Source organism: Balaenoptera acutorostrata, chromosome 7, assembly GCF_949987535.1.
Source record: "Balaenoptera acutorostrata chromosome 7, mBalAcu1.1, whole genome shotgun sequence".
Classification (NCBI taxonomy): domain Eukaryota; kingdom Metazoa; phylum Chordata; class Mammalia; order Artiodactyla; family Balaenopteridae; genus Balaenoptera; species Balaenoptera acutorostrata.
This window is the reverse complement of record NC_080070.1, coordinates 15,884,906-15,911,321: the sequence shown is the minus strand read 5'-3', so window position 1 is coordinate 15,911,321 and position 26,416 is coordinate 15,884,906. Positions and strand designations below refer to the sequence as shown.

General features: G+C 36.9%; 2 protein-coding genes across 3 annotated transcripts in view; one reads left to right on the top strand and one right to left on the bottom strand.

The window, feature by feature from the left end:
• The window catches only part of TRIM24 (tripartite motif containing 24), a 98,824-nt gene that overhangs the window by 25,358 nt on the left and 47,050 nt on the right, over positions 1 to 26,416 (top strand). For both annotated transcript variants that reach the window (XM_057550135.1, XM_057550134.1), the window contains exons 2-3: positions 19,925 to 20,043; positions 23,417 to 23,564. In XM_057550135.1, the coding sequence (XP_057406118.1) occupies positions 19,925 to 20,043; positions 23,417 to 23,564 (267 nt within the window). The remainder of the gene's footprint in view (positions 1 to 19,924; positions 20,044 to 23,416; positions 23,565 to 26,416) is intronic.
• On the bottom strand, positions 3,986 to 4,971 carry LOC103004032 (40S ribosomal protein SA-like). The gene has a single exon (XM_007177270.3). The coding sequence runs from the start codon at positions 4,914 to 4,916 to the stop codon at positions 4,029 to 4,031; it is 888 nt and encodes a 295-aa protein (XP_007177332.2). The 5' UTR covers positions 4,917 to 4,971; the 3' UTR covers positions 3,986 to 4,028.

The window sequence follows — 26,416 nt, the reverse complement described above, 5'->3', positions numbered from 1 at the left end:
ATATGGGAGAATACACCATCTTTGAAAAAGCATGTGGAGCATTGATGAAAAAATGATTTTTTGTTGACATATAAAGAAGACTCTCCAAAATTTTTCCCCCAAATAGATATAGCATTTTTGGACTTAAAAATCAGTACAAAAAATTGAAAAAAAGGCCCTTCCACCTGGAAACTAACAAACATACTGCCAAACAACTCTTGGCTTAAAATGAAAATTCAAGTAGAATTGTTAGGTTACTTGACATGACACATCAGAATCAATACATTATAGCAGGGGTGAGTAAACTTTTTTTTTTTTCTCTTTTTACAGAAGGATGGATAGTGAATACTTTAAAGTTTGCAGATCATATGATCTCTTTTGCAGCTTTCAAACCCTTCCATTGTAGTGTGAAAGCAGTCGTAGACAATATATAAACAAGTTTATCTGGCTGTTCCAACAAAACTTTATAAAAACAGGTGACAGACTGGATATGCCACATGAACATCTCTGTTATAGCCAAAGCTTTTATCATAAGAAAATTCTTAGCATCAAATGTTTACTTCAATGAAAATGAAAATAAGTGAATACTCAAAAAGGTAGAAAGACAACAAAAGAAAAGAATGCAGAAGGAAAGATTTAATAATGATAAAGAGTAGGTTTTAGATAACAGAAAAGGAGTAGAAGTAATACATTAAACATGACAATATGCTTATCATAGTAGAAGTACAAATTAAAACTGTACTGAAACACCATGTTTTTACTTAATAGAATGGCAAAAATACCCCCCAAAATTTGGCATTATACTTTTTGGGTGAAACTGTGGAGAAAGTAAGACACTCAGCGGTATTATTGGTGGGAATGAAAAATGGTAAAACTCCTAAGGAATGGAATTTGTCAACATCCAGCAAAATGGGAAATGCATTTCCTCACTGACCCAGCAATATTCACTTTTAGGAATACATCACAACGGTAGAATTGCAAAAGTATAAAATTATGTATGTGCAGGGTTGTAGCAGCCGTGCTTGCAAAAATGAAAAATTGGAGTGACTAGCAGTAGATAACTGGTGGAATACACTCTGATGTATTACTGTGCAGACGTAAAAGAGGAGGGAGGAAGATCTCCATAGGCTGCTATGGAGTGAATTCCAGGATGTACGGTTGAGTAAAAAATGGCAAGATGCAGAAGACTGCAATGATGACTTTGAAGAAGTGAAGTTGTGTCAGTGTGCGTTTCTTACCCCTGTCCACTAAAATGGCCTAAAAGCAATATCTCAGTAACAATAAGAAATAAGAGAGAGGGAGAAAGAGAAAATATTGCGCTGGCCAGAAAGTTCGTTTGGGTTTTTCCATAATGAACTTTTTGGCCAACCCAATACATGCTTATATTTTTTAAAAAAAATAATAAAAATCTAAAAAATGACTACCAGTGGAGGCAAGAGGAGTGGGGAAGGGATAGGCATGAAACCAGACCCATTTATGTAACTTGCATTGCAGTATTGATTTTTGGAACAGTATAAGAGTGTTATATAATAAAAACTGAAGTATTAGCCCCCTCCGCCCCAAAAAACCACCCCGAAACAAACGAACACGTGAATATAATCAACCGAGTACTTTTACTGACATAGTAAAGGATTTTTTTTCAACTGATTTTAAATTACAACATTAACTGTGCGTCTCTAGTATGCTATTTCCCTAAACAGAAAAATAAATTTTATATTTCATTCTGTGGCTTATTTTTAGTTATTATCCCGGTATAGTTACTTGGAAACTTTCTATTTCACTGGCATAAAGCAAATAGATAATTATGTTAATGTCATCAGGCAAAGGAATTTGCAGGATAATGGTGAAGGAAAGTCCAGGATAGCAGCTTGCAGCAGGCTTGAGGAAGACTGGAGCTGGAGTAAGGACTTCTCAGAGGACACATCTGAGTAAACGAAAGTAACGTTCATAGACCACTTGATACACTTGAACATATTGAAAGGGATTTGTTGGAAAGCGTGGGGCTGATTTAGTGATGAATACCTAAAAACTAAGCGAATTGTAAAATGTAGGAACTGTTAATTACTATGAACAAAATTGTTTGAGAAAGGAAATATAAATGTAATATGTTCTGTGGCTCAGTTGTGAATATTAGTGAAGGCTCATAATGGTTTGATTTAATGGAAAGCTAATAGAAATAAATGTTAGGATGATAAAGAGGGAGTTTTGGATGGGGGCTTATCCATCATCTTCCATTGTACAGTTGGACAGGGGACTCCTGTTTTTTATAATAACTCTTATACAGTAATTTAAAAAGTACTTGGTGGCATGTATTAGTAGAATTAAAGAAAAAACTGGAAAGCATGATGCTAAGTCAGGGTAAATTACGTTATTTTAAAAGTAGAAAAAATTCTCTTAAAATCATACCTGTGGCAGTAGTTAGTAAAAGTCAACTTGTTTAAATAATATTTAATTTGATTGTGGAAAAGTTCATTATTTATATGTTCTTTTCCTATATATTCAATATGTGTTTAAAAGTACTAAGCTAAAAGTTAAAGCTTCTTCCTTGACTTTTTAAAGCTACCCTCCCAGACAAATTCTGTCAACTTTCCTTTTTACATCTGTCAAAAATCTTGTTCCCTTCTTTCTATCCTCTTAGTTCAGGCCTTCTCTGTTTCTTAGGGTCATTTCAGCTACTTCCTAACTGTTCTTGCTGCTTTCTCAGTTTTGTTGAATAGGTTCCACCCCCGCCCAAATTAGGACTTTTAAACTTTTTAAAGTTGTGAAGAAAACACACGTGCAGTTAACAGTTTAAGTGAACACTTATGTAACTACCACCCAGATCAAGAAACGAACATTGCCAGTACCCCAGAAGTTCCTTGTGTGTCCCTTTTTCATCACCCCTTCCTGTCCCGTACATGGAGTCGATTTGCCCGTTTATGTTAATCACTTCCTTCATTTACTTTATGGTAAATATAATTTAGCCTGTTGGGGACTTTGTGTAAAAAGAACAATATTGTTATATTTCATTTCATTTCATTTCTTGCTATTTTCATTAAGCATTGAAGGGGTCATACATGTTACTGCATATAGCTATAGCTCATTCATTTTTAATGCTGTTTAATACATTATACAAATATACCACAACTTTTCTATTGTTGCTGGGCATTTGAAATGTTGCCCATTTTGGACTTTTTAAAGCAATGCAGCTATTAACATTCTTGTTAATGTATCCTGCTGTTCATATATAGGAGTCCTGAGTTTTGTTTTGTTTTGTTTTGTTTTACTTAAAAGCAGAATTCTGGGTCATGGGGTATGCAAATAGTCAATTTAACTTTTACCAACTTTCATATACCCACCAGCAGCTAACCTGTGTTCCTGTTGGCTGAGATGTGGATGCTCACCAACGTTTGGTGTTACCCTTCTTTTTATTTTTTGTCAATCTGATGGATGTTTCTCGTTAACTTCTCTGGATCTGATACGCATATTGACCATTTGGATTTCAGCTATTGTGAAGTGCTTGTTCAAGTCTCTTTCCCATCTTTATATTGAGTTGTTTATTTTAATTTTAATAGGAGTTCTTTAACATTCTAGATCCCTTCTCCCATTCTGTTTGTCTTTTTTATAGGGTCTTTTAACCAAGACCTTGACTGATTGATTGATTGATTGACTGGGCCCTCGGCAGTGAAAGCATGGAGTCCTAACCACTGGACCGCCAGGGAATTCCCAACCAAACTTAATGAATCCTCCTTTGTGGTTGTTGTTTTAAGAATCTTTCCATACCCCAAAGTAACGAAATTATTTTCCTGTTTTCTTTTAAAAGTTCTATAGTTTTGCCCTTCACATTTAGGTTTCTGGTTCAACTGCAGTTGATTTGTACATATGACAAGCGGTTGGAGTCTAGTTTCATTTTTTTACCAACTGCCCCAGCACCATTGCTGAAAATACCATCCTTTCCCTAATGCACTGCCATCCCTATCAGTTATTAGATTTTTTTTTTTTTTTTTTTTTTAGAAACTGTTTATTTTCCATCAACCTATTTCCATTTTAAGAGTTTGTGGAAGAACAGTTTAAGACCACTCAGTGGTCGTTCCTACCCACTCAGTGGCCTGAGCAGTGGGAGCTGCAGACCAGTCTTCAGTGGCAGGCTGAGCACTCCAGTCTTCAGTGGGGAACTGCTGAATAGGCACAGAGGGCACCTGCACACCTTCGGACAGGTCCACCACCTCAGGCTGAGCAGCAGTGAACTCAGGAGCTGGAGCGGTCCATTCACCCTGAAATTCCTCCTTGGTCACAGCCTTCTCAGCTGCTGCCTGCTCTTCCCTTTCAATCTCTTCAGGATCTCTGTAGAAGTAGAGATCAGGCATGACCTCCCATGGGTGTTCACGGGAGATGGTGCCACGCATGCGCAGAACTTCCCGGGCGACCATCCACCACATCAGACCCACTGAGTGAGCTCCCTTGTTGTTGCATGGGATGGCAATGTCCACATAATGCAGAGGAGAGTCTGTGTTACGCAGAGCAGTGGTAGGCAGGTTAACGTAAGAGGCCTCTGTGAGAGGCTGGTGGGCAGCCCTGGGATCAGTAACCACCGGAAGTCTTGGCTCCCGGAAGGCTGCCTGGCTCTGGTTAGTGAAGGTTCCAAGAGTGAAGCGGCCAGCAATAGGAGTGGCTCCAGTGGCAGCAGCAAACTTCAGCACAGCTCGCTGGCCAGTATTCCTGGAGGATATGACACTGACATCAGCTGGGTTTTCAATAGCAACAATGGCACGAGCTGCCAACAGAAGCTTCTCCCAGGTTCTCTTCAGATTTGTGATGTAGATGCCATCACTTTTCCTTTTGTAGATGTACTGTTCCATTTGGAAGTCAAGGTTGGTGCCACCTAAATGGGTTCCTGCTGCAAGGAATTTGAGGACATCCTCCTCCTTCATTTGCAGGACATCAAGGGCTCCGGACATTGTGAAAGTTTCCCTTTAAGTTACGACGGGAATCAAGAACAAAGCCGTATGGACCCTTATCTGGCGCAGAAAGCAGTTATTAGATATTTATATATGCATGAGTCTGTTTCTCAGTACTTGTTTCTCAGCCAATTCTGATCTTTTTGTCTAGTTGTCACTCCCCCAACCATTGCCACACTTTCTGAATCACTGTCTTTACAATAGGTTTTTAAAAACCTGTGTGTTTTTTGTTTGTTTGTTTTTTGGGCTGCATTGGGTCTTTGTTGCTGTGTGCGGGCTTTCTCTAGTTGCGGCGAGTGGGGGCTACTCTTCATTGTGGTATGCGGGCTTCTCATTGCAGTGGCTTCTCTCGTTGCAGAGCACGGGCTCTTAAGCGCGCAGGCTTCAGTAGTTGGAGCTCAGGCTCAGTAGTTGTGGCACATGGGCCCCTTTACAATAGGTTTTGATAGCAGGTAAAACAGGTCCTTGTGTAAACCTCCCCTCCCACCATTTGTTGTTATTCTTCAGAAACATCTTTTGAATATTTTTAGCTGTTTGAATTATCATAAGAATTTTACAATCCAGTTTCAAGTTCGACAAAAAACTGATAGGTTATTGATTGTGGAAAATTGTTTCAGTTTGGGGAGAATTTATATGTTTGTAATGTTGAGTTTTCTAATCCACAGCTGTGCTATATCTCTTATTATATTTTTTTTAGTGGCTCATTAAACACTTATAATTGTTCCTGTAGGGATTTTGCACACATGTTCTTAGGATTTTTCCTAGGTATTTGATAGTTTTTGATGCTGTTGTAAATGGTGTCCTATTTTAACTTCATTTTTACCTTTTTGTTCCTGGTAAATATAAATACAAATGTGTTTTAAATATGTATTTCTTTTCAGTAACTTTGTTGAATCTTACTAAATCTAGTAATTTCTCTATAACTTTGTTTGGCTTTTCTACGTATATAGTCATAACATCTGTGAATAACAACACTTTTTATCTCATCATTTCCAATCTTTAAACCTTTTCTTTTTCTTGCTTAACTGTGCTGTCTAAAATCTCCAGTACACTGTTGAATTAAAGTGGTACCAGTGGTACCATTGTCTTATTCCTGATCTCACAGAGAAAACTTTTAAATATAAGGTTTGCTATAGAGATTTTATAGATATCTTTTATAGGATTATAGGTGTTATTTTAACTTATTAAACATATAATATATTGTTTTAATAGCCTACTGTTTATTCTATTGGTCAGGGAAGGACTCCCATCATAAGAATGGCCCTAACCCTAGACAAATGAGATGGACAGTAGTGTATTAGTCACATATAGTCACAACCTAGGGAGGAGGCCACTGCATGCCATGCAAGGCCACACAGGGACAGAGTGAACAACCAGGTGCTGTGGGAGGCAGGCTTTGTATGCACTATTATGAAAGTAGGGTGTCCCCTGGTTCCCACAGGAGGATGTGATTGGCTTGTTTGAATAATTCTGTAAGCTGGCAAGGAACTGAAACCCACTATTTAAGGGTAAGCAGAAACTGCCTGGTCCCCTTGATAAAGGAGTAATTGTTTGTTAGGGGATCTTATCTGTGGTAGTAGAATGGGGAGGGATACTTGCAGTTAAGCTATCCCAATTCTGCCAGAATCGAGACAGCACAATATATAGGCCTTACACCACCTCATTTATTCCTAATATCCACAAAAGTTTTTCGGTTTTTGTTTTTTTCCTTAATTGTGAATAAATTTTTTTTTAATCAAACACTTCATCTAGTGAGGATAATTTTTTTCTTTAATCTATTATGTGGTAAATTCTAAGATTTAATTTTCTAATAATAGAATAACTTGCATTCCCAGGCAGAAGGCTACTTAGTGATGTTATATTATCCTTTTATGCATTGCAGAACTTGGTTAGCTAATATGTTATGATTTTTGCTTCTACGTTTATGAGAGGTGGCCTATGATTTTCCTTTTTTATATTACTTGTATGAAATTTTCTTTAGAGTTATGCGCACTTCTCTAGGTGTCAGTCCCTCCACTGAAACAATTTTTAAAAAAAGAAATACTGGAAAAAAATTACCAGAATGAACTATTTCAGACTCTGGACCTTGATCAAACACTTGAAAGAACCAGGGGAGTGCTTGATGAAGGGAGAGGCTGCTGCTCTTTGATAAGAGGGCTCCAGAAATTGGGGGTTGTATGTTTTGGTCAGTCTCACAGATCCTTTAGGGCTAGAGGGCTGGACTCTGGCATTTGCTGAGATTTAGAGATGGTAACTCTCTCCCCTTTTGGATCCAGACATTTAAGGACATCTTTGTCAGGTTACTGGCTGGCTACCAGATAGTATGGAACAGAAACTTCGGTGACCACACTCACTAGGAATTCATACACACTTTGCAAAATAGTTTGGAAAAGTGACAAATGGACTGCTCCGGCAATCAATGAGCAAAACTCAGCAATCCCTGAGGAGTGGGAAAATTATAGAGTTCTAGAGTTACCATAATAAACAAGATCTTTTTGAGTTTATCTTGCTCGGAGTTTGTTGAGTTTCTTAGACGTGTATATTCATGTCTTTCATCAAATTTAGGAAGTTTTTAGTCATTATTTCTTCAAATATTTTTTTTCCTGCCCTTTTCTCTCTCTCTTCTTCTGGGACTGCCATGATTTGTATGTTGGTATGTTTGACGGTATCTCACAGGTCCCTCAAGTTCTGTTCATTTTTCTTCAAAACTACTTTTGCAAAGCCTTCCTTCTTATGTGTGTTACTGACCTGTTATCTCAGCCTATGACGTCTTAGAGGTTTCTTTAAATGTGTAGATTTATTTATTTATTTATCTTTGGCTGCATTGGGTCTTCATTGCTGCATGTGGGCTTTCTCTAGTTGTGGCAAGTGGGGGCTACTCTTTGTTGCGGTGCGCTGGTTTCTCATTGCGGTGCCTTCTCTTGTTGCAGAGCACAGGCTCTAGGTGCGCGGGCTTCAGTTGTTGTGGCATGGGGGCTCAGTAGTTGTGGCACACGGGCTTAGTTGTTCCCGGCATGTGGGATCTTCCCGGACCAGGGCTCAAACCCCTGTCCCCTGCATTGGCAGGCAGATTCTTAACCACTACGCCACCAGGGAAACCCCAAATGTGTAGATTTAAAAGTGTGTATACCTCTTTAAATGTTCTGATATGTGCTGCCAGAGAAGCAGCTGCAGCCCAGGGGAGCTGAATAAAGCCAAGCATCTCAGCTGACCCTCAGGGAACCCCCATGCTAACTAAATCACGTAATCCCCTAATTTTTGAGTACAAGATCCTGTCCACCTGGCACTAGCCAGCCACTTCAGGGATGTGGGCTGCTGTCCCCACTTTGCAGCAGAATTAAGGAATTGGGCATGGTAGCTGGTTCAAGCAAGCAGCCCTCTTACTGAAGTACAGCAACCCCTTCCTTCATTAAGCTCTTCCCTGATTGCTGTAAACGTCTGAACCAGTTTCAAAGTTCTGGAATAGTTGATTCTGATAGTTTTTTCCAGCTTAATGGTTGTTTTCGTAGAGAAACCAACCCCCCAAGCTGCCATTTTTTTAATGACATCCTTTGCTGCCATTTTTGCTACTTTAAAGTAAATCCCAGATTTGGCATTTCATCCTTAAATAGTTTAACTTGCATCTCCAAAAAATAAGGAAAGTAACCTTGATAATCCCAATATCATTATTAGCATGGACAACTAAAATAGCTATTATTTCCTAGCGTTCTAGTACAAGTCCATCTTCACATTTACCCCCCAAAAATGTCCTTTAAGCTGTTTTGTTCAAACCAGAATCCAGTCAAGGATTAGCTATACAGCATGATATTTGGATATCATGTTTCTTAAGTCTGTCTTAATCTAGAATAGTTCCATATTCTATCTTCATTTCTGTAATTTGTACTTGGTGGAGAGAACCAGTCAGTTAGATTATAAAATATTTTGCATTCTGGATTTGTGTGGTGTTCCCTCATAGACTTTTAAAGTCATTCCTCTCAACTAGTAGATTAGTTGATTAAATTCATGTTAAACCTGGTTAGGTAAGAATACTTCATAGAAGATGCTATATACTATGTATATAGTAGTTTGCTAGTTTTTGTGTTTGAAAAAAAGTATTTTTGCAAAAAGAACTTTTGTGGACAGAAAAATAAAGTTACTTAGAAGGATAAACCACAAACATGGTTTAATAAAAATGGTTACCTATAGGAAGTGGGGTAGATGGAATGAAATGGATAAGAGGGATAGGGATGGGAGTGAAATCTGGTGTACTTTCTAATATAGTTTTTGACTTTTGAACCATGTAAATATTTTACATATTCAAAAATAATTCCAAAATAAAAAAGTAAACTTTTAAAACTGAAAATATTATTTCTGTATCTAAAGAAACTAAAACAGCTTGGAATAGAAGTTGTGAGAGTGGATACCCTTGCCTTCTTCCAAATCACACCAGAAAGCATTTCATCATTAAATATGTTAGGTGTAGGATTTTCATACATGGTCTTTATCAGGTTGAGGAAGTTTCATTCTATTTCTAGGTTGCTGAGAGGTTTTTTTAAAAATCTTGCATGAGTGTTGAAATTTTCAAAGATGATCATATGGCTTTTCTCCTTTATTTTGTTAATATAGTGAATTACTTTAATTGATTTGAATGCTCAACCAACCCTTCACTTCTGTAATAAACCCTACTTAAATGATGTATTATCAATTTTATGTATTCTGAATTTGATTTTCTGATATTTCATTAATGAGATATTGGTCTGTACTTTTCTTTCCTTGATTTTAATATCAGGGTAATATTGGCCTTATAAAATGAGATGGGAAGTATCCCTCCTCTATTTTCTAAAAGAATTGTTTAGAGTTAGTATTATCTTTAAATGTTTGATGGGATCCAGTGGTCCCTTTTAGGTCTAGACTTTTCTTTATGGGACAGGTTTTAAGTACGAATTCAATTGTTTTAATTGATATATTCAGGTTTTCTGTTTCTTCTTGAGAAGATTATGATAATTGTTTCTTTTAAAGAATCAACACATTTAGTCAAGTTGACAATATTCCCATACTTCTTTAAGCTCCATGGAATCTGTAGAAATGGCCTCTTTTACTTTTGATTTTGGTCATTTTTTTTCTTTTTCCTTGATCAGTCTAGCTAGAGGTTTATTAATTTTTCCCCCACCCCCAAGAACTGGCTTTGGTTTCACTGATTTTTTTTTTTCTTTATTGCCATTTTCTTTCTTCTTCATTGTATTCTGCTCCTTATAATTTCCTTCCTTCTACTTTTTTTGGTGGATTAATTTGCTCTTCTGGCTTCTGGAGGAGAATGCTTAGACCATTGGTTTTTAGACCTTCATTAGCACATAGGTTGGTTGGAAGTAAGTTGTTCAGTTTCCAAATATTCGGGGGTTTTCCAATTCTCTCTGTTACTGATTTCTAAGTTTATCTCATGGTACTTATGGAACATATTTTGTGTGTTTTTAGTTCTTTTAACCCATACTTGGTTTATTGCCCAGCGTATGTTATATCTTGGTGAATATTCCATTCACACTTTAAGAATATGTATTCTGCTAAGATTAGGTGTTCTTTAAACATCAATTAGATCAAGTTATTTGATTCTTTTGTTCAAGTCTTTTATGTCTTGACTGATTTTCTGTCTACTACTCTATTGATTACTGAGAGGAGAGTTAAAATCTCCAACTATCATGTGGATTTGTCTGTTTCTCTTTAGAGCTGTATCAGTTTTTACATGATGTGTTCTGACATGTTAATTAGGTACTTGAGCATTTAGGATTATATGTCTTGGTGAGGAATCAAGCTCTTTATCATTATACACTGTCCTCACTTTATATCTGGTAATAGATCTAGTTCCATAGTCTGCTCTGTCTGATATTATTATAAAGTCCTCGGGGTTTCATATGCTTATTATTTGAATGTGTATCTATTTCCATCCTTTCATTTTTTTAAACCTGTGTGTGTATTTAAATTGGGTTTCTTGTAGGTAGCATCTAATTGGGTCTTTTGTTATATTCACACCCATATGCTTAAGTAGCAAGCCATCAATGGTATTGACAGGACCATGGACAGAGCACTATTTTGCATTATATAGATCCTCTCCTTTTTCTCCCATGGATGTTGAAATATAGTTGCCTGACTGGTGGTGCTCCATCTCATGGTCCTGTCCTTCAACTCACTTATGTCTGTGATCCACAGTGTGTAATAAGAGGCTTTGAAGCCACATACATCTCTTTTATGGAGATGGGCAGTCAAAGAGTTGCCAGCCATTCCTAGTACTTAATGTCAAAGCATAAGCCCTGCATTATGCTTAGGTTTAGACACTAAAACTTCACAAAGGAGATAGCAAATCATATTTACATCTCAAAACCCCAAAACTGTAAATATTTAATTTGTAGAATAAAAAGAATAAAACCAGATCCTATTAAGTTTAAGTCCAGCTACTTTTATGAATGTGTAATTTACGATCTATCATTAATCTCTTATATCAGTCATGTTTTTATGACCTTATAATTATCTAAACATCTTTCATGATTTCATTTGGCAAGCACAGAAACTTACATATAACTTCAACAGTCCTTTTCCTTTAAAATACAGATAAATATAATACTGAATTGTTAGTTCTTTCAACTTGATTAATAAATAGTTGATTTCCTTGTTTAGCTTGTTCCCAGCACATATTCTGGCAACGGCAAAGAGAAGCAATTTGTAGCATTTGTACTAGTCTGTTTGCTTTACTATTTCTCTTGAATTAAAGTTGACTCCCTGCTTGCCTTTCAGATTTCAAATTTTCTCTTTTCAAAAATGGGAATTTTATTATGTTTCTGCAGTATCCCCACCCTTTCCAGGATAGTGTGTCAAAGAATCACTTTCTTCATATAGGCATTCAGGTATTTACTGCATAATATGCAGTGCCTTATTTTTTCTTCTACTGACAAGGTACATCTTGAGCTTGGGAATGAAGTATGGGTAAAGATGCAAATTTGAGATTTACCAACATTTGGCCTCATTGTTCCTTGTTAGGCTGAGGTACCTCTATGACTCAGAGTTCATTTGTGTAAGTCTTAGTAGATGATTGGAGGGAATGAGGTAGGTGAGGTTGTGCTGGTCCTTATCTGATTTTAATTGGGGGCACCGAGTATGATGTACAGGTTTACCAGGTACCAGCCCAACATCATTAGGCCCTTTTTATACATTTATTAATATAATCCTTATAACAGTTCTGCCTCAAATTTGTTCTGTTGAGCATGGAATATTTAGCACTATAACGGGAGCACAATAAGTTCTCAATATGGTAACCATTATCATGATTATCATGTACTGTTACTTTACAGAAGAGGAAATAGAGGCTCAGAAAGATTGTTTAGGGGATATAGAACAGTCAATAAAGAGGAATAATATAGGTCTATATAGCTTTAAAGTCCATGCTATACCCTTTTTATTTAAATAGTTTCCATGTAGAATGTACGTAAGATGTGTACGCAGAATTCAAATTCCAGAGTTGACAGTTAGTAGTTGAATGACCACAGGCAAGTCATGGTGCTCAGTTTCCTGATCTGTAAAATGGAGATAATACTCAATGCACTAGAGCTGAGTAGCTGCTTACTGGTCCTCAGGCTCTGTTTTAACCCTAGACTGGGCATGAGGTTTCATTGGCTTGCAACCTATTTATCGCCATGTGCTCTTAGGCCTTGGAAATGGTTTGGTTCAGGAAAGATAGATGGGCTTGAAATTAGTATTGGAGGGGAGCTGCTTATTCTTTCCTCCATCCTAGGCATAGCCTAGCCACTATCCAGAATTTTGTGTTAATCATTCCCTTGTTTTTCTTTATAGTTTATCAGCTATATATGCTTTCTTATATATTATTTTTGAACTTTGATAGAGTATAATACATATTCTTCTGGGACTTTCTTCACTTAACATATTTTTGAGGATTCGGCCATCTGTAATTTACATGCATTGATTTCATTGCTGTATAGTGTTCTATTATTTGAATATACCACAGTATTTTTGTTCTGTTGATGGACATTTGGATTGTTTCTAGTTGTGGACTTTTCTGAAAAATGGTGCTATGAACATTGTTGAGCATGTTTCCTGATGCTGAAGAGTTTCTCCATGGTGAAACTGTGGATCACAAGGTGTGTGCATCACTAAGGGAGTTCATTCACTCATTCACCAAGTATTTATTGAGTACTGCTATGTGCCAGGTACATGTTTAGGTGCTTTGGAATATCTGTGAACTAACCAGACAATTTACATTTTACTTGAGATAGCCAGACAATAAACAATAAATATAAATAAATGAAACTGAAGGATAACTGCCAGAGAGAAAAGAATTAGAGCAGGATTAGGGGAATCTGTTGTGCAGGAAGGTGGATGGGGGTGCAGGTATCATCAAAGGTAACATTTGAAAACAGACTTAAAGGAGGCTATGCACCATTTAAAATATTTTCAACCCACTAAATAACAGAAAGAAACAACCATGGCCATTAAGTACACAGTGATGAATGATTGAAGAAAATATCTACACACTTCTCACAGAATTATTTTTCTTTATTTAATCAGATTTTAATCACTCTAATTTCTAGAAGGATATATTTGAGATGCTGATCTCCACCAGTCTGTATAGAGGAACTTTAAATGTGCTCAGACTGGAACAGAAATTACATTTTCCCACTAACATTTTATGGGTAACAAAGTATTGTTGAGCTAACATTTATTTGGGTTTAAATTCATTTAGGTCAAACTCACCACCATACATAAATGGGATTCTTTCTTTTTGTTTTAAATGTCTTTATTAGAGTATAATTGCTTTACAATGTTGTGTTAGTTTCTGCTGTACAACAAAGTGAATCAGCTGTATGTATACATATATCCCCATATCCCCTCCCTCTTGAGCCTCCCTCCCACCCTCCCTATCCCACCCCTCTAGGCTTCACAAAGTATCCAGCTGATCTCCCTGTGCTATGCAGCAGCTTCCCACTAGCCATCCATTTTACAACAAATGGGATCCTTAATTCGTGGACTAATATCCTATCTGTCAAAATGATGCAATCTGTGAACCCATGGCTTTCTAAGACATTTTTGTAAAGTGTGGTAGTACACTGCGCTCTGGGGTCAGTCAGCCATGGGTTCAAATCACAGCTCCACTACTGTGTGACCTTCGTCAAGTTAATCAGATTCTCTGATCTCCATTTCCTCATCTGTATGAGGATAAAGCAGTACATATAAGGAGAGCACTAAATAAATGTTCTTTTTAGTTTTTTTTTTAACTTTTTATTTTGAAATAATAATAGATTCATGGGAAGTTACAGAGAGATCCTTTGTACCCAGTTTTTTCCATTGATTACTTCTTATATAATTACAGTGCAATATCAAAACCAGGAAATTAACATTGTTACAATAGTGAGTATAGTTCTAATGCAAATTTATCACATGTGTAGATTCATATAACGTCACAATCAAGACGCAGAACTATTCCATCACCAAAGCTCTCCCTCTTGTTACCCCTTTATAGTCAAACCTACCCTCTCTCCCCACACCCCATTGTCCCTAATTTCAGGGAAAGTAGTAGTCTGTTTCCCATCTCTATAATCTTGTCATTTTGAGAATGTTATGTAAGTGGATCATTCATAAGACCTTTGGAAATTGGCTTTTTAAAAAACTCACACTAATGCCCTTAAGATCCATCCAGTTTGTTGCATATATCAATAATTAGTTCCCTTTGATTGGTGACTGTTATCCCTTGGTATGGATATACCACAGTTTATTTAACCATTAACTTATTTACGGAGATTTAGGTTGTTTCAAGTTTGGGGCTAATATGAATAACACTGAATTACGATATTTGTGTTCAGATTTTTGTGTGAACCTAAATTTATTTCCGCCCAGGAATGAGATTGCTGATTCATACGATAAATGTTATGTTTAGTTTTTTTGAGAAACTACCAAACTGTTTTCCACAGTGGCTCTATTATTTTACATTCCCAGTGGGAATATATAAGAGATCTAATATCTCCACATTTTTTGTCAGCATTTGGCATTGTCACTACTTTTTATTTTAGCTGTTTTAATAGCTTTGTGCTGGTATCCCATCATGATCTTAATTTGCATTTATTCACCTGATGGCTAGTGATGTGGAACATCTTATGTGCTTATTTGCCATGTGCATATCCTTATTGATGAAATGTCTCTTCATGTCTTTTGCCCATTTTCTAATTGGGTTTCTGTTTTTTTGAGTTTTGAGAGTTCTTTATATATTGTAGATATGAATCCTTCGTCAGATCTGTGGTTTGCAAATATTTTCTCCCAGGGTGTAGCTTGTGTTTTCATCTTCTTTATAGGTCTTTTGCAGAGCAAAAGTCTTAAATTTTGATGAAATCAAATTCATCCGTATTTTTCTTTTATGGATTGTCTTTGATATGTCTAAGACCTTCAGCAAGTCCTACGTCCTTAAGATTTTCTCCTGTTTTCTTCCAAAGATTTTATAGTTTTATGTTTTATATTTAAATCTGATCCACTTTGAGTTAATTTTTATATAAAATGTGAAGGTTAGGTTGAAGTCCAATTTTTGCCTATGAATACCCTGTTGTTTCAACAATTTGTTGAAAAGTCTTTCCTTCTTCCAATGAATTGTTCTCATACTTTTTGTCCAAAATCAGTTGCGCTTACTTGTGCGGGTGTATTTCTGGGTGCTGTATTCTGTTCCATTCATCTGTGCATGTATACTGCCAATATTACCCTGTCTAACTCACTATATGTAAGTCTTAAAATTGGATAGTGAGTCTTCTCACGATATTTTTCTTTTTCCAGACTTGCTTTAGCTATTCCTTTCCTTTTCCACATAAATCTTGGAATAACCTTGTCTATATTTACAAAGAGATCTAGCTAGGATTTTGATAGGAATACACTAGCCTATAGATCAATTTGGGGAGAATTGACATCTTTACTGTGATGAGTCTTCCAATCCATGAACACAGTATATCTCTCATCAGCATTTTGGACTTAATCAGTATAAAGATGCTTTTGCACCTCTGTCAAAAATCAGTTGGCCCTACTTGTATAGGTCTGTTTCAGGTCTCTATTCTATTTCATTCATCTGTGTGTCTATTCTTTGGTCAATAACAGGCATTCCTGATTACTGTTGCTATATAAGCCTTGAAGTTGGATAGAGTGATTCCTCCACTTTATTCTTCTTTCCATTATCGATTCAGCTATTATAATGCATTTGCCATTTATTTATTTATTTATTTATGGCTGCGTTGGATCTTCGTTGCTGCGCGTGGGCTTTCTCTAGTTATAGCGAGCAGGTGCTACTCGTCGTTGTGGTGTGCGGGCTTCTCATTACAGTGGCTCCTCTTGTTGCGGAGCACGTGCTCTAGGCACGCGGGCTCAGTAGTTGCGGCATGAGGGCCTAGAGTGCACAGGCTTTAGTAGTTGTGACCTGTGGGCTCAGTAGTTGTGGCACATGGGCTTAGTTCCTCCGCGGCATGTGGGATCTTCCCGGATCAAGGATCGAACCCATGTCCCCTGCATTGGCAGGCAGATTCTTAACCACTGCGCCAACAGGGAAGTCCTTCATTTGCCTTTTAATATAAATATTAAAACAATATTGTCTACATCTACAAAAAAATTATTGTTGAGTTTGTATTAGGAATTCTGTTAAACTGGTAGATCACATTAAGGAGAATTGACCTGTTTACTACATTAATTATCTCTATACATGAACGTTGTCTCTCCATATATTTAGATCTTTTTTGATTTCTTAATTTTGTAGTTTTCAGCATACAAGTAATATACATGTTTGTTAGTATTTCATTTTGTTTAGAGCTGATTTCCATGTAGTTAAAAGGCTGTTCAAATTATTTCATATTTGTTTGTGCCTTTTGAGGAATTGGTCCATTTTACTTATATTGTCATTTTGTGTGAGTAGTGTTAATATTTCTCTGTCATTCTTTGGCTGTCTGCATGGTCTATAGTGATATCCCCACTTTTATTCTTTATGTTTGGTAAGTTGTGTCTTCTCCTTTGTCTTTGTCAGTCTTGCTGGAGGTTTGTTAATTTTATTGACCTTTTTGAATAATGAGCTTTTTGTTGAATTGACTTTTCAGTTTTCAATTTCATTCACTTCTGCTCTTATATTTATTATTTCCTGCCTCCTGTGAGGTAAAGGTTGAAGTCTAAGTTTCCCTTGCTGCATCCTTTGATATCCTGAGAAGGAGGCCCTCCTCCTTACTGGTCAGTGGTGTGGAAGTTGATGCTCCCACCGGGCCTCTGTTGATACCTCCCTGGCTAGTAGGGGTGTGGGTGCCTACTTACTGCTTCCCATGTGTTCTTCATTGACACATCTAAGGAGTGGGGATATAGGGGCGAGGGAGGTTACTGGTAAATAGTGATAAAAGTCCAGACTTTCCACTACCCTTCAGCATGGAGGTGGAGGGGTACCTCATTACTGTCCTGGAGGTACAAGCTCAGGCTCCTCACATAGTCTCCACTGACACTACTGGGGGCCTCATTACCACCCAGTGAGGACCAAAGCCCTAACTCCCCCCCAGGCTTCTCTGACACAGCCAGCAGGAGATGGTTGGGGCACCTGGTTTCTGCTTGGCCAGGGTAGAAGTCTAGGCTTCCCATTGGGTCTTTGCTGGTGGGAGAGGAAGCACATTTTTTTCTGTGGTGTTTGCTGGAGTAGTTTTCCTTCTTGCCAGGCTGCCCTGTTCCTGTCCTCTGGATAGAGGGAGCAGGCTTTTGTGGACTTTTTTTTGTTGACACCTGTTGATATTTCTGAGATGGTAGCTTCATGAGCACCTACTTTGGCATATATGAGGCTAAAAGAAAACCCAGGAACTCACCATTGTCATTCCTTGGGTCCTGAGGTCTCTAGACAGTCTGCCTCCTGTCTACTTTTCTCAGTTTTATGTATAATGTCTAGAGTCTTTAGCTCTACTTATCGGGAATAAGGAAAAACATGTTTACTCAATCTTTCTATTCTGTGAAATGCATTGTCACATTTTTACAGGTTTTAATTACTAATTTCTTGTCAGTGCTATGTGTCAGGTATCTCTTCTCCCAATCGGGGGCTTATCTTCTCACTTTCTTCATGGTAATCTTTTGTCTAACTGTAGTTCTTTAATGAACTTATTCATCTTTCTCTTATGCTCTTGCTCTTTGTTTCTTGATTGAGAAATTTATTCCAGCTCTAAGGTTACACAGATACTCTCCTGTATTTCCTCTTGAAAGTTTTAAAGTTCTAATCTATCCTATCCAAAAGAATTTTTTTTTGAATTTTATTTTATTCTATTTTTTTATACAACAGGTTCTTTCTAGTCATCTATTTTATACATATTAGTGTATGTATGTCCATCCCAATCTCCCAGTTCATCCCACCAGCACCCCCACCCCTGCTTTCCCCCCTTGGGGAATTATTTTTTGAATTAAGGAGAGATCTGATTTCATCCTTCTCCCACTGTAGCGAACTATAGCACCCCTTTTCCACCAATTTCTAGTGCCACATCTGTCTTGTGTTTCTGGTATATATATTCTGTTCCATTTTTGTTTATCCTTTCATAAATATCACACCATCTTAATTACCATAGCTTTATATGTTTACTGTGTTATTTGATAGACATGTTCCCCCAGCTTGTCAAAACTCTGTTGCAATCCCTGTTGGTATTATTATTAAAAACTGCATTGAATGTATAGACGTATCTGGGGAGAACTGGCATCTTTACCATCAAGAGCATGGTGTTTTCATTACTTAGATTTTTTTTTTTAATCGTCCTAAATATAGCTTAACATTTTTCTACACAATGGCCTTATACATTTAAAAAAATTTACTACTAAGTACTTTTTTTTGTTGCTATTGTAAAATAGTTTTTTTAATTAAAATTTTTGTTTATTGCTTGTATATACAAATGAAATTGACCTTTGGATTACTTTGTGTTCATTCTTATGCATTTCATTTTGAAAAAAATGTATCTGGGAACCTTACTGCAGTCTCCTTGGTACAAATTACTGCATCAAGTTTATATTACATTTTTTAATTTAATTAAAAATTTAGATTTTAATTCATTCACAATTATTATTTATTGTTTTACCAAGCACTATGAAAGATTCACGCCCCCCCCCACCCAAAAGGAACACTATTTGCACTTGTTAAAGGAAGCAGATTGTGTTTCTGAATCGAGATTCGGAACAAAACAAACATAAACAAAATGGGTATGTCTGTGTTCCACTTTCAGAAATCCTGATTCCATAGGTCCAGAGAGAACCAGAACTCTCCTTCTTTTAAAGTCTCCATATGATTTTGCACATCTCTATTTGAAAAACACTGTGAGAGAAGTTGCTAAACAATGAAAAGAATAGTCAAAAGGATATTTATTTGGAAGGGTATCTCATTTAAAATTATGAGCATTTATTCATCATTTAATATACTAGTGTGGGACATATACACATACACACCACATGTATACACACACATATAAAATCCCTATATATACATAAATTGAATTGCTTTGTGTTAAGTAATAGGTATGAATTTGAAGAGAGTGGACATTCACAGAATCCATTCACAGTTTGGATGAGAGGTGTTGGGTTAGGACTCAGTATGTTTGTATTAAAACTTAGAATGTGAGCTCATGGATGTAAAGAACAGAATTGGTGGTTGCCTGAAGTGGGAGTAGGGGATGGGCGAAATGGGTGAAAAGGGTCAAAAGGTAGAAATTTCCAGTTATAAAATGAGTAAGTCATGGGGATGTAATGTACAGCATGGTGATTATAGTTAGGAATACTGTATTGTATATTTGAAAGTAGCTAGAGGAGTGGATCTTAAAAGTTCTCACCACCAGAAAAAAAAAATTGTAATTGTGCATGGTGACAGATGTTAACTGAATTTTTGTGGTGATCATTTTGCGATATATACAAATATCAAATCATTATGTTGTACACCTTAAACTAATTTTAATGTTATGTCAATTATACTTGAATTTAACAAAAAACAACTTAGAACACAATTTTGTCTTTCCCAGTGGGAGTCATTCGATGTCCAGTTTGCAGCCAAGAATGTGCCGAGAGACACATCATAGATAATTTTTTTGTGAAGGACACTACTGAGGTTCCCAGCAGTACAGTAGAAAAGTCTAATCAGGTAAGTGTATTAAGTCTTGAATCTTTTGCCTCCTCTTAATGAGGCAGCCTGAAATGCTGGAGAACTTACCATGCATTCGGTTGGTTTGTCTCAAACATATCTTTTAATTAATTTCAGATGCCCCCTTCACCTTGCTTGGTTTTCTTTTTCCTTCCTTTTAACATATTTGCTGGATAAACTGGGTTGTTAGTCCAGTAGAGTTAGCCTTATTCTGAATTTTGCTGACCTCTCCTTAAGTCATTTAACATGCTTCCCTGTCTCCTGTATTTTGTGTAAACTGGTGATAAAAATGTAGAGGCTGTTTCATAAGAATACTTTAATCCATATGTCTGTGTGTATTTCAAGCAGGAAGCTTATGATGTTTGGTTGTCTTTTTCCTGATGTTAATGGCGTTAATGAGCACTGCCAAGATTCCATATTTCATTAGGACTTTGAAAAATGGTGACATTTTCTTTCTATCATTCCCCTTTATTTCTCAACTGGAATAGAAAGAAAAAAGCTTCCTTCTTCTATTCTTAGGTTATACAGGAAAGGTAGTTAAATGCTTGATTCTTTCCCTTTAGTTGCTAATTATTAGAGTAGTGACTTACTTTCTTAGCATTCTTCAGAGGTGACTAATGAGTGGTGTGTATGTGTGTTTATTGTTGTGAACTCATGGATTTTTAACATAAAATGTGTTGTAGTTATTCTTATTGGTGCTCAATTTGTGCCATCTTGGCAGTGAGGATTCCTGAGCCCTTCTGATACAATCACAGTGTCACTGTTATCTCCCTTGCTTTCTATTTTGACAAGATATTGTTCATTTTCTGTTCTACACCTGGAACCAGCAGGTGGTTGGTTCTCCGAGGAGCCTTGGTTCCTCTTAGTCTGAAATGGTATTTAGAGAGCACAATATGGATACTAGGGGTGCTCATCACCATTGAGTTGGTCATTTTTCTAGGACTTTCAGGAGAATGATTTAACAGATACTTTCTATTTTAAAAAGAGAGAAAGGGAAAATATAACAAGTATATATTGACATTTTGAAGTTGAATCTAGCATTGTAGATGTTCACAGAAAACTCAAGCAAATAGGAAGCCAACTAAGACGATCAAGTCCCTTTTACCTCTGGCCTTGCAGTCTTCCTCCAGCACCACCTATTGCTAGAATCTAATGTGGATCCAGCTCATTAAGCATAATTGAGCCTTGCAGAGTAAGAGTATAGAAGAATAGCGTTAGTACTGAAAGTGGAAATTATAGCATTATCTCTGTCAAAACAGAAAACAAGAAGACAATAATTACTATATGTATGTACTGGAGATATTCAATCAAATCATCATGTTTTAAACTTACTTGAAGTGAGTAATTCTCTGTATGGTTAAGCCACCCACTTGATAGGCAGGTTCATTAGTTTCATTTTGCTTTTGTTTAGGGTTTTGTTTAGGGCTTTAGTTTTTTTTTTAATTTGAAATTTGTTTAACTACATATAGAACATACATATACTGCTTCCAAAATAAAATCTATGAAACAGAGTATATTCAGAGAACTCAAACTTCTATCTCCATCTCACCTACCCCCACCTTATTTTTTCTCTACCTTATAGCTAACCATTTAATTTCTTTTATGTTTTATCCTTACACTTTTAATATTATTTTATAATCTAAGTGATTTTATGTTATTTTTAAGGTTTAAGCAAATAAGTCATCCCATCCCATCCTCATCTTTCCTAGTTAAGCAGTGGTATGATATGCTTTAACACTTTGCTTTTTTACTTTTACTTTTTATACTAGAGGTCCTTCCTTAACATTATGTATAGAAATCCCATACTCCTTTTGCCACATAATGTGGAGATTAAGTTTTAGGTGACATCCTTATAGAGGTGATAGTTGAAGCCAAGGGAGTAGGTGAGACCAATCCCTAGACCTAAAAAAATCTACAGAATCAGAGGAGAAAGAGTAGTGGTGGGGTCCAGAGAGGCAATCTGGGAGATAAGAGAATCTGGAAGGGTTAAGGAATCCAAATGATTTCTAGGAAGTAAGAGTCAGTGGCATCAAATGATGTTAGAAAGGTAGAAGACAAGAACTGAGAAAGGGCAGGTTTTGGTTTATGGAAATATTATCCAGGTATTTGGAATTTGGCTAATGTAAACCGCTGACTGAGGGGAAAATTTTTTTTCCCAACCACAAATGATATCATGAGGACTGCTTATATGTTGTGTAACCTTAATACCTGTTCTCAGAGAATAGTGCCACCATCTACACAGTTATATAAGCTGGAAAAAAAGGTGCTATCTCTTCTTCATTTCATATCCAGTGCATCCTCCAAACCAGTCAGTTTTACTTCCCAAATCTCCTTCATTCATCTCCACTTCTACCACTGCAAAGGGCTCCTACCTATCTCTATGCAGAAGCACTTGCCCTTTTTCTAATCTCTTCTCTACATTGCAGGGACAGTGATTTTAAAAATGCACATCTGGCCATGTCACTTACTTAAAAGCTTTTAGGAGGCTTCTTGAGACAAAGACCAAAACTGTCACATGATCCTTCTTGATCTAGCCCCTGCCTTGCCACCAGCTTCTTCTGTTGCCAGTCTTCCCCTTGATCTCTCCACTTGAGTCCTACTGGCTTTCTGTCACTTCTTTGAACCTGCCATGTTCTTGCTGGAGGCTTTGGTACATGCTGTTCTCTCTGCCTAGAAAGCTTTCATCAGTAATTGATGACTCAACTCTCTTACCTCGGTGCAAATATGATCTCTTTAGAGAAAGCCTTGCCTGGGTAATCTCTCCTCTCACTTTCCCCAACCATTCCACCCCACTAAAAACAGATCACTTTCCCCCATCATACGTTCTTCTAGCTTCTCATACTTTTTCCTTTATGGCACTTCTCAATTTGTAGTTCTGTATTAGTATTATCGTTTCAGTAATGTTTGACTTCCTCACAACCACTCAGTAAAATTCATAACCACTCAGTAAAATTTATCTTTACAACCACTCAGTAAAATTTATGTTATTACCCTTATTTTAAAGATGAGCATTCTAAGTAACCTGTCCAAGACTACTCATCCAGTAAGTAGGGGAACTGGGATTTGAACCTACACTTCATCTAGGAGACTGGGTGTCATAAGGGCAAGGATTGTGTTTGCTTTTCCTGATGGTTATATCCTCAACAGTTAGCATAGTGCCTAGAATATTTGATATATTGAACTAAGGGCAATGTTCTTATATTTCCATTTCATATGTTTATAATTTAAAACATAGTGTCAGTTTAAATTTATGAACACTGTTAAGAAGATAACTGATAGAGTCAAGTATGGTTGGTATATCATTTATGTATGATTAGTCATGTGACCACCTTTTCTTTATTCTCAAAAATTGATGTGACGTTTCTTTTATTAGGTATGTACAAGCTGTGAGGACAATGCAGAAGCTAATGGGTTTTGTGTAGAGTGTGTTGAATGGCTCTGCAAGACATGCATCAGAGCTCATCAAAGGGTGAAATTCACAAAAGACCACACTGTGAGACAGAAGGAGGAAGTATCTCCAGGTAATAAATTAATTTTTAAATTTCGTTTTTTCTCTATCCCTCCCAAGTCATTCTTTCTTTCCCATGCTAACTTGTTTTGATACACTCATAAGCATTAAATATACTCTTCTCTTTTACTACAAGGAAGTCTATATTATGGCTGAATTTGAATACTTGTAAATGTTGGTAAGTATGAATAGATACAGAATTCTGCTTTATATTTATACTCACAACCCTCCTTCTCCTATACATGCCTTAATTTGGTATGAATGTACAACATGTGAAAAAGTTGCCTTTAAAACTTATTTTCTGTATACACTATTGATACTATAATAGGCAACCAACGAGAACATACTGTATAGCACAGGGAACTCTACTTAATGCACTGTAGTGACCTAAATGGGAAGGAAATCCAAAAAAGAGGGGATATATGTACACATGACTCATTTTGCTGTACAGTAGGAACTAACACAACATTGTAAAGCAACTATATTCCAATAAAAATTAATTTAAAAAAATTTTTACACTTATATCCTCTCTTATCTCTTATTTTTAAGATGATAAGGGGTGGGCTTAAAAAAAGTTTTACAACTCTTTTCTCTCTGATATTCTTGTAGTAAACCTGTTTCATGATATTTGTTATGTAGATAACCAAAGAAACTTTGCTTTTTATGTATTTAATTATGGTTTCTGGGTTTTTATTGTGTTGCTTATAATGTAAAGTTCACTAATAACATTTTTTGTATAGTAAAATATGTGTAACTTAAAATCTGACATTCTAACCATTTTTAAGTGTACAAATCATTGGCACTAATTGTATTCAAAGTATTAGGCAACCATCACCACCATTTCCAAAACTTTTTTAACACTTCCAAAAGAAACTGTACCCAATAAATAATAATTGCCCATTCCCCTCTCCTCACCATTCCCTGCTAACCTCTAATCTACTATCTGTCTCAATGAATTTGCTTATTCTAGATATTTCATACAAGTGGAATCATATGGTATTTGTCCCTCAATGTCTGGCTTATTTCACTTACCACAGTAGTGTTTTCAGGTTTTATCCATGTTGTAATATTTATCAGCATTTTGTTGATTTTTATGGCTCATTAGTATATTTCTGTTTAAAAATTAATCCACTGCTTTTTATTCATTGAGTCAACCAGTGTTTGTATGCCTATTCTATATTCCAGGAACTTTGCTAGATTGAAGAGATGAAAAAGTGAATAAGATAGGTACTTCCTACCCTCCAGGAGTTATTAGTATGATGAAGACTATGAACAAATTAGCAATCATAGTTTAGCCTCATAAGTTCTGTAGGAGCACATGAAAGGAGTACCAAACTCAGATATGGGGATTTACATTGAAGGCCACATCTGGGACTTCAAGGATGAATGGAAGTTCATCGCATAAATGAGAAGGGTGGGGAAAACTGAGCACATGCACAAATTTCCAGAGGGGGAACGTTGAGTGTAGCTGGAGAGTAAGATGCAAGAAGAGGAGAAGTAAGAGATGAGGCTAGGAGTCTTGAGACACAGGAAAAGGGGGATATAATTTCTGAGAACACTGAGGAAGAAGAGACCCAAAAGAGGAAAGGCCAGGTATATACTCAGGTAAATTTAATAGATTAGTTCTAGAAAGACTTCTGTTTTTCTGTAAAGTCAGCCATCTATTGAAAAAGAGAGCAGAGGAAATAGGACTGAAAGGTTAGAAATATGGAGGATATTTGAAATAACTCCAGTTGAAAGAGAGCTCTAGCTTTGGAAATAGGATTGCTTGGTAGCATCAAGGTTACATTTGGTATAGTCCTTAAAACTTCCTCGGGGCTTCCCTGGTGGCACAGTGGTTGAGAGTCCGCCTGCCAATGCAGGGGACACGGGTTCGTGCCCCGGTCCGGGAAGATCCCACATGCCGCGGAGCGGCTGGGCCCGTGAGCCACAATTGCTGAGCCTGCGTGTCTGGAGCCTGTGCTCCGCAACAAGAGAGGCCACGATAGTGAGAGGCCCGCGCACCGCGATGAAGAGTGGCCCCCGCTCGCGGCAACTAGAGAAATCCCTCGCACAGAAACGAAGACCCAACACAGCCAAAAATAAATAAATAAATAAATAAATAAATTTATTAAAAAACAAAAACAAAAAAACTTCCTCTATCAGTCCTCGGCAGTCTGATATAGCTATAGAGAAGAATTGAACTATTTAGGGTTGGGGTTTAGCTGGACCAACATTCTAGAAGTTCCACAGGATAAGAGATGCGGATATAGGCATGTGTTGACATGAAGAATTTGGAGATTTTAACTGTATAAAGAAAGTGAAGTTGACAGTGTCAGTTGATAGGGCGAAAGAAATGGTTAGGGACTAGAAGTATTCAGTGAGGTACAGTGAGAGTAGTTTAAGAATTGGGAAGTTAGAAAGTAGAAGTTATTAGAGTGGGCTATTTGAATTTATGATTATAGAAATGGAACAGTAATGGACAATAAATCTAGGGTGGGACCATGGTGTGTATGAAATGGAATAACTAGCTAAAATGAAGTACAGGTCTCTAGAGATGAAAAAGTCTGAGAGGCTTGTCTTTATATGGTACTCTCTGTGGACTTCTGAATCATCCAGGATGATGATGAGACGAAGGGCTAGGAGGATGACTATGAGTCAGGATTGAAATTCTTCATAAATAAAGGAAGTCTATAAAGGGATGACATGATGTCATAATTATCTAAATCAGAAGCTCTATAAATAATTATTCCTGAAGAGCAGGTACAAACTAGGATGTCCCAAGCCAACTAAGGATGTATGGTCACCCATCATCTACTGTGATGCCCAGATGATATGAACCTCAAGGAGAAGGGTGCAGGGAGCTATGACAATAGTAATATTGAA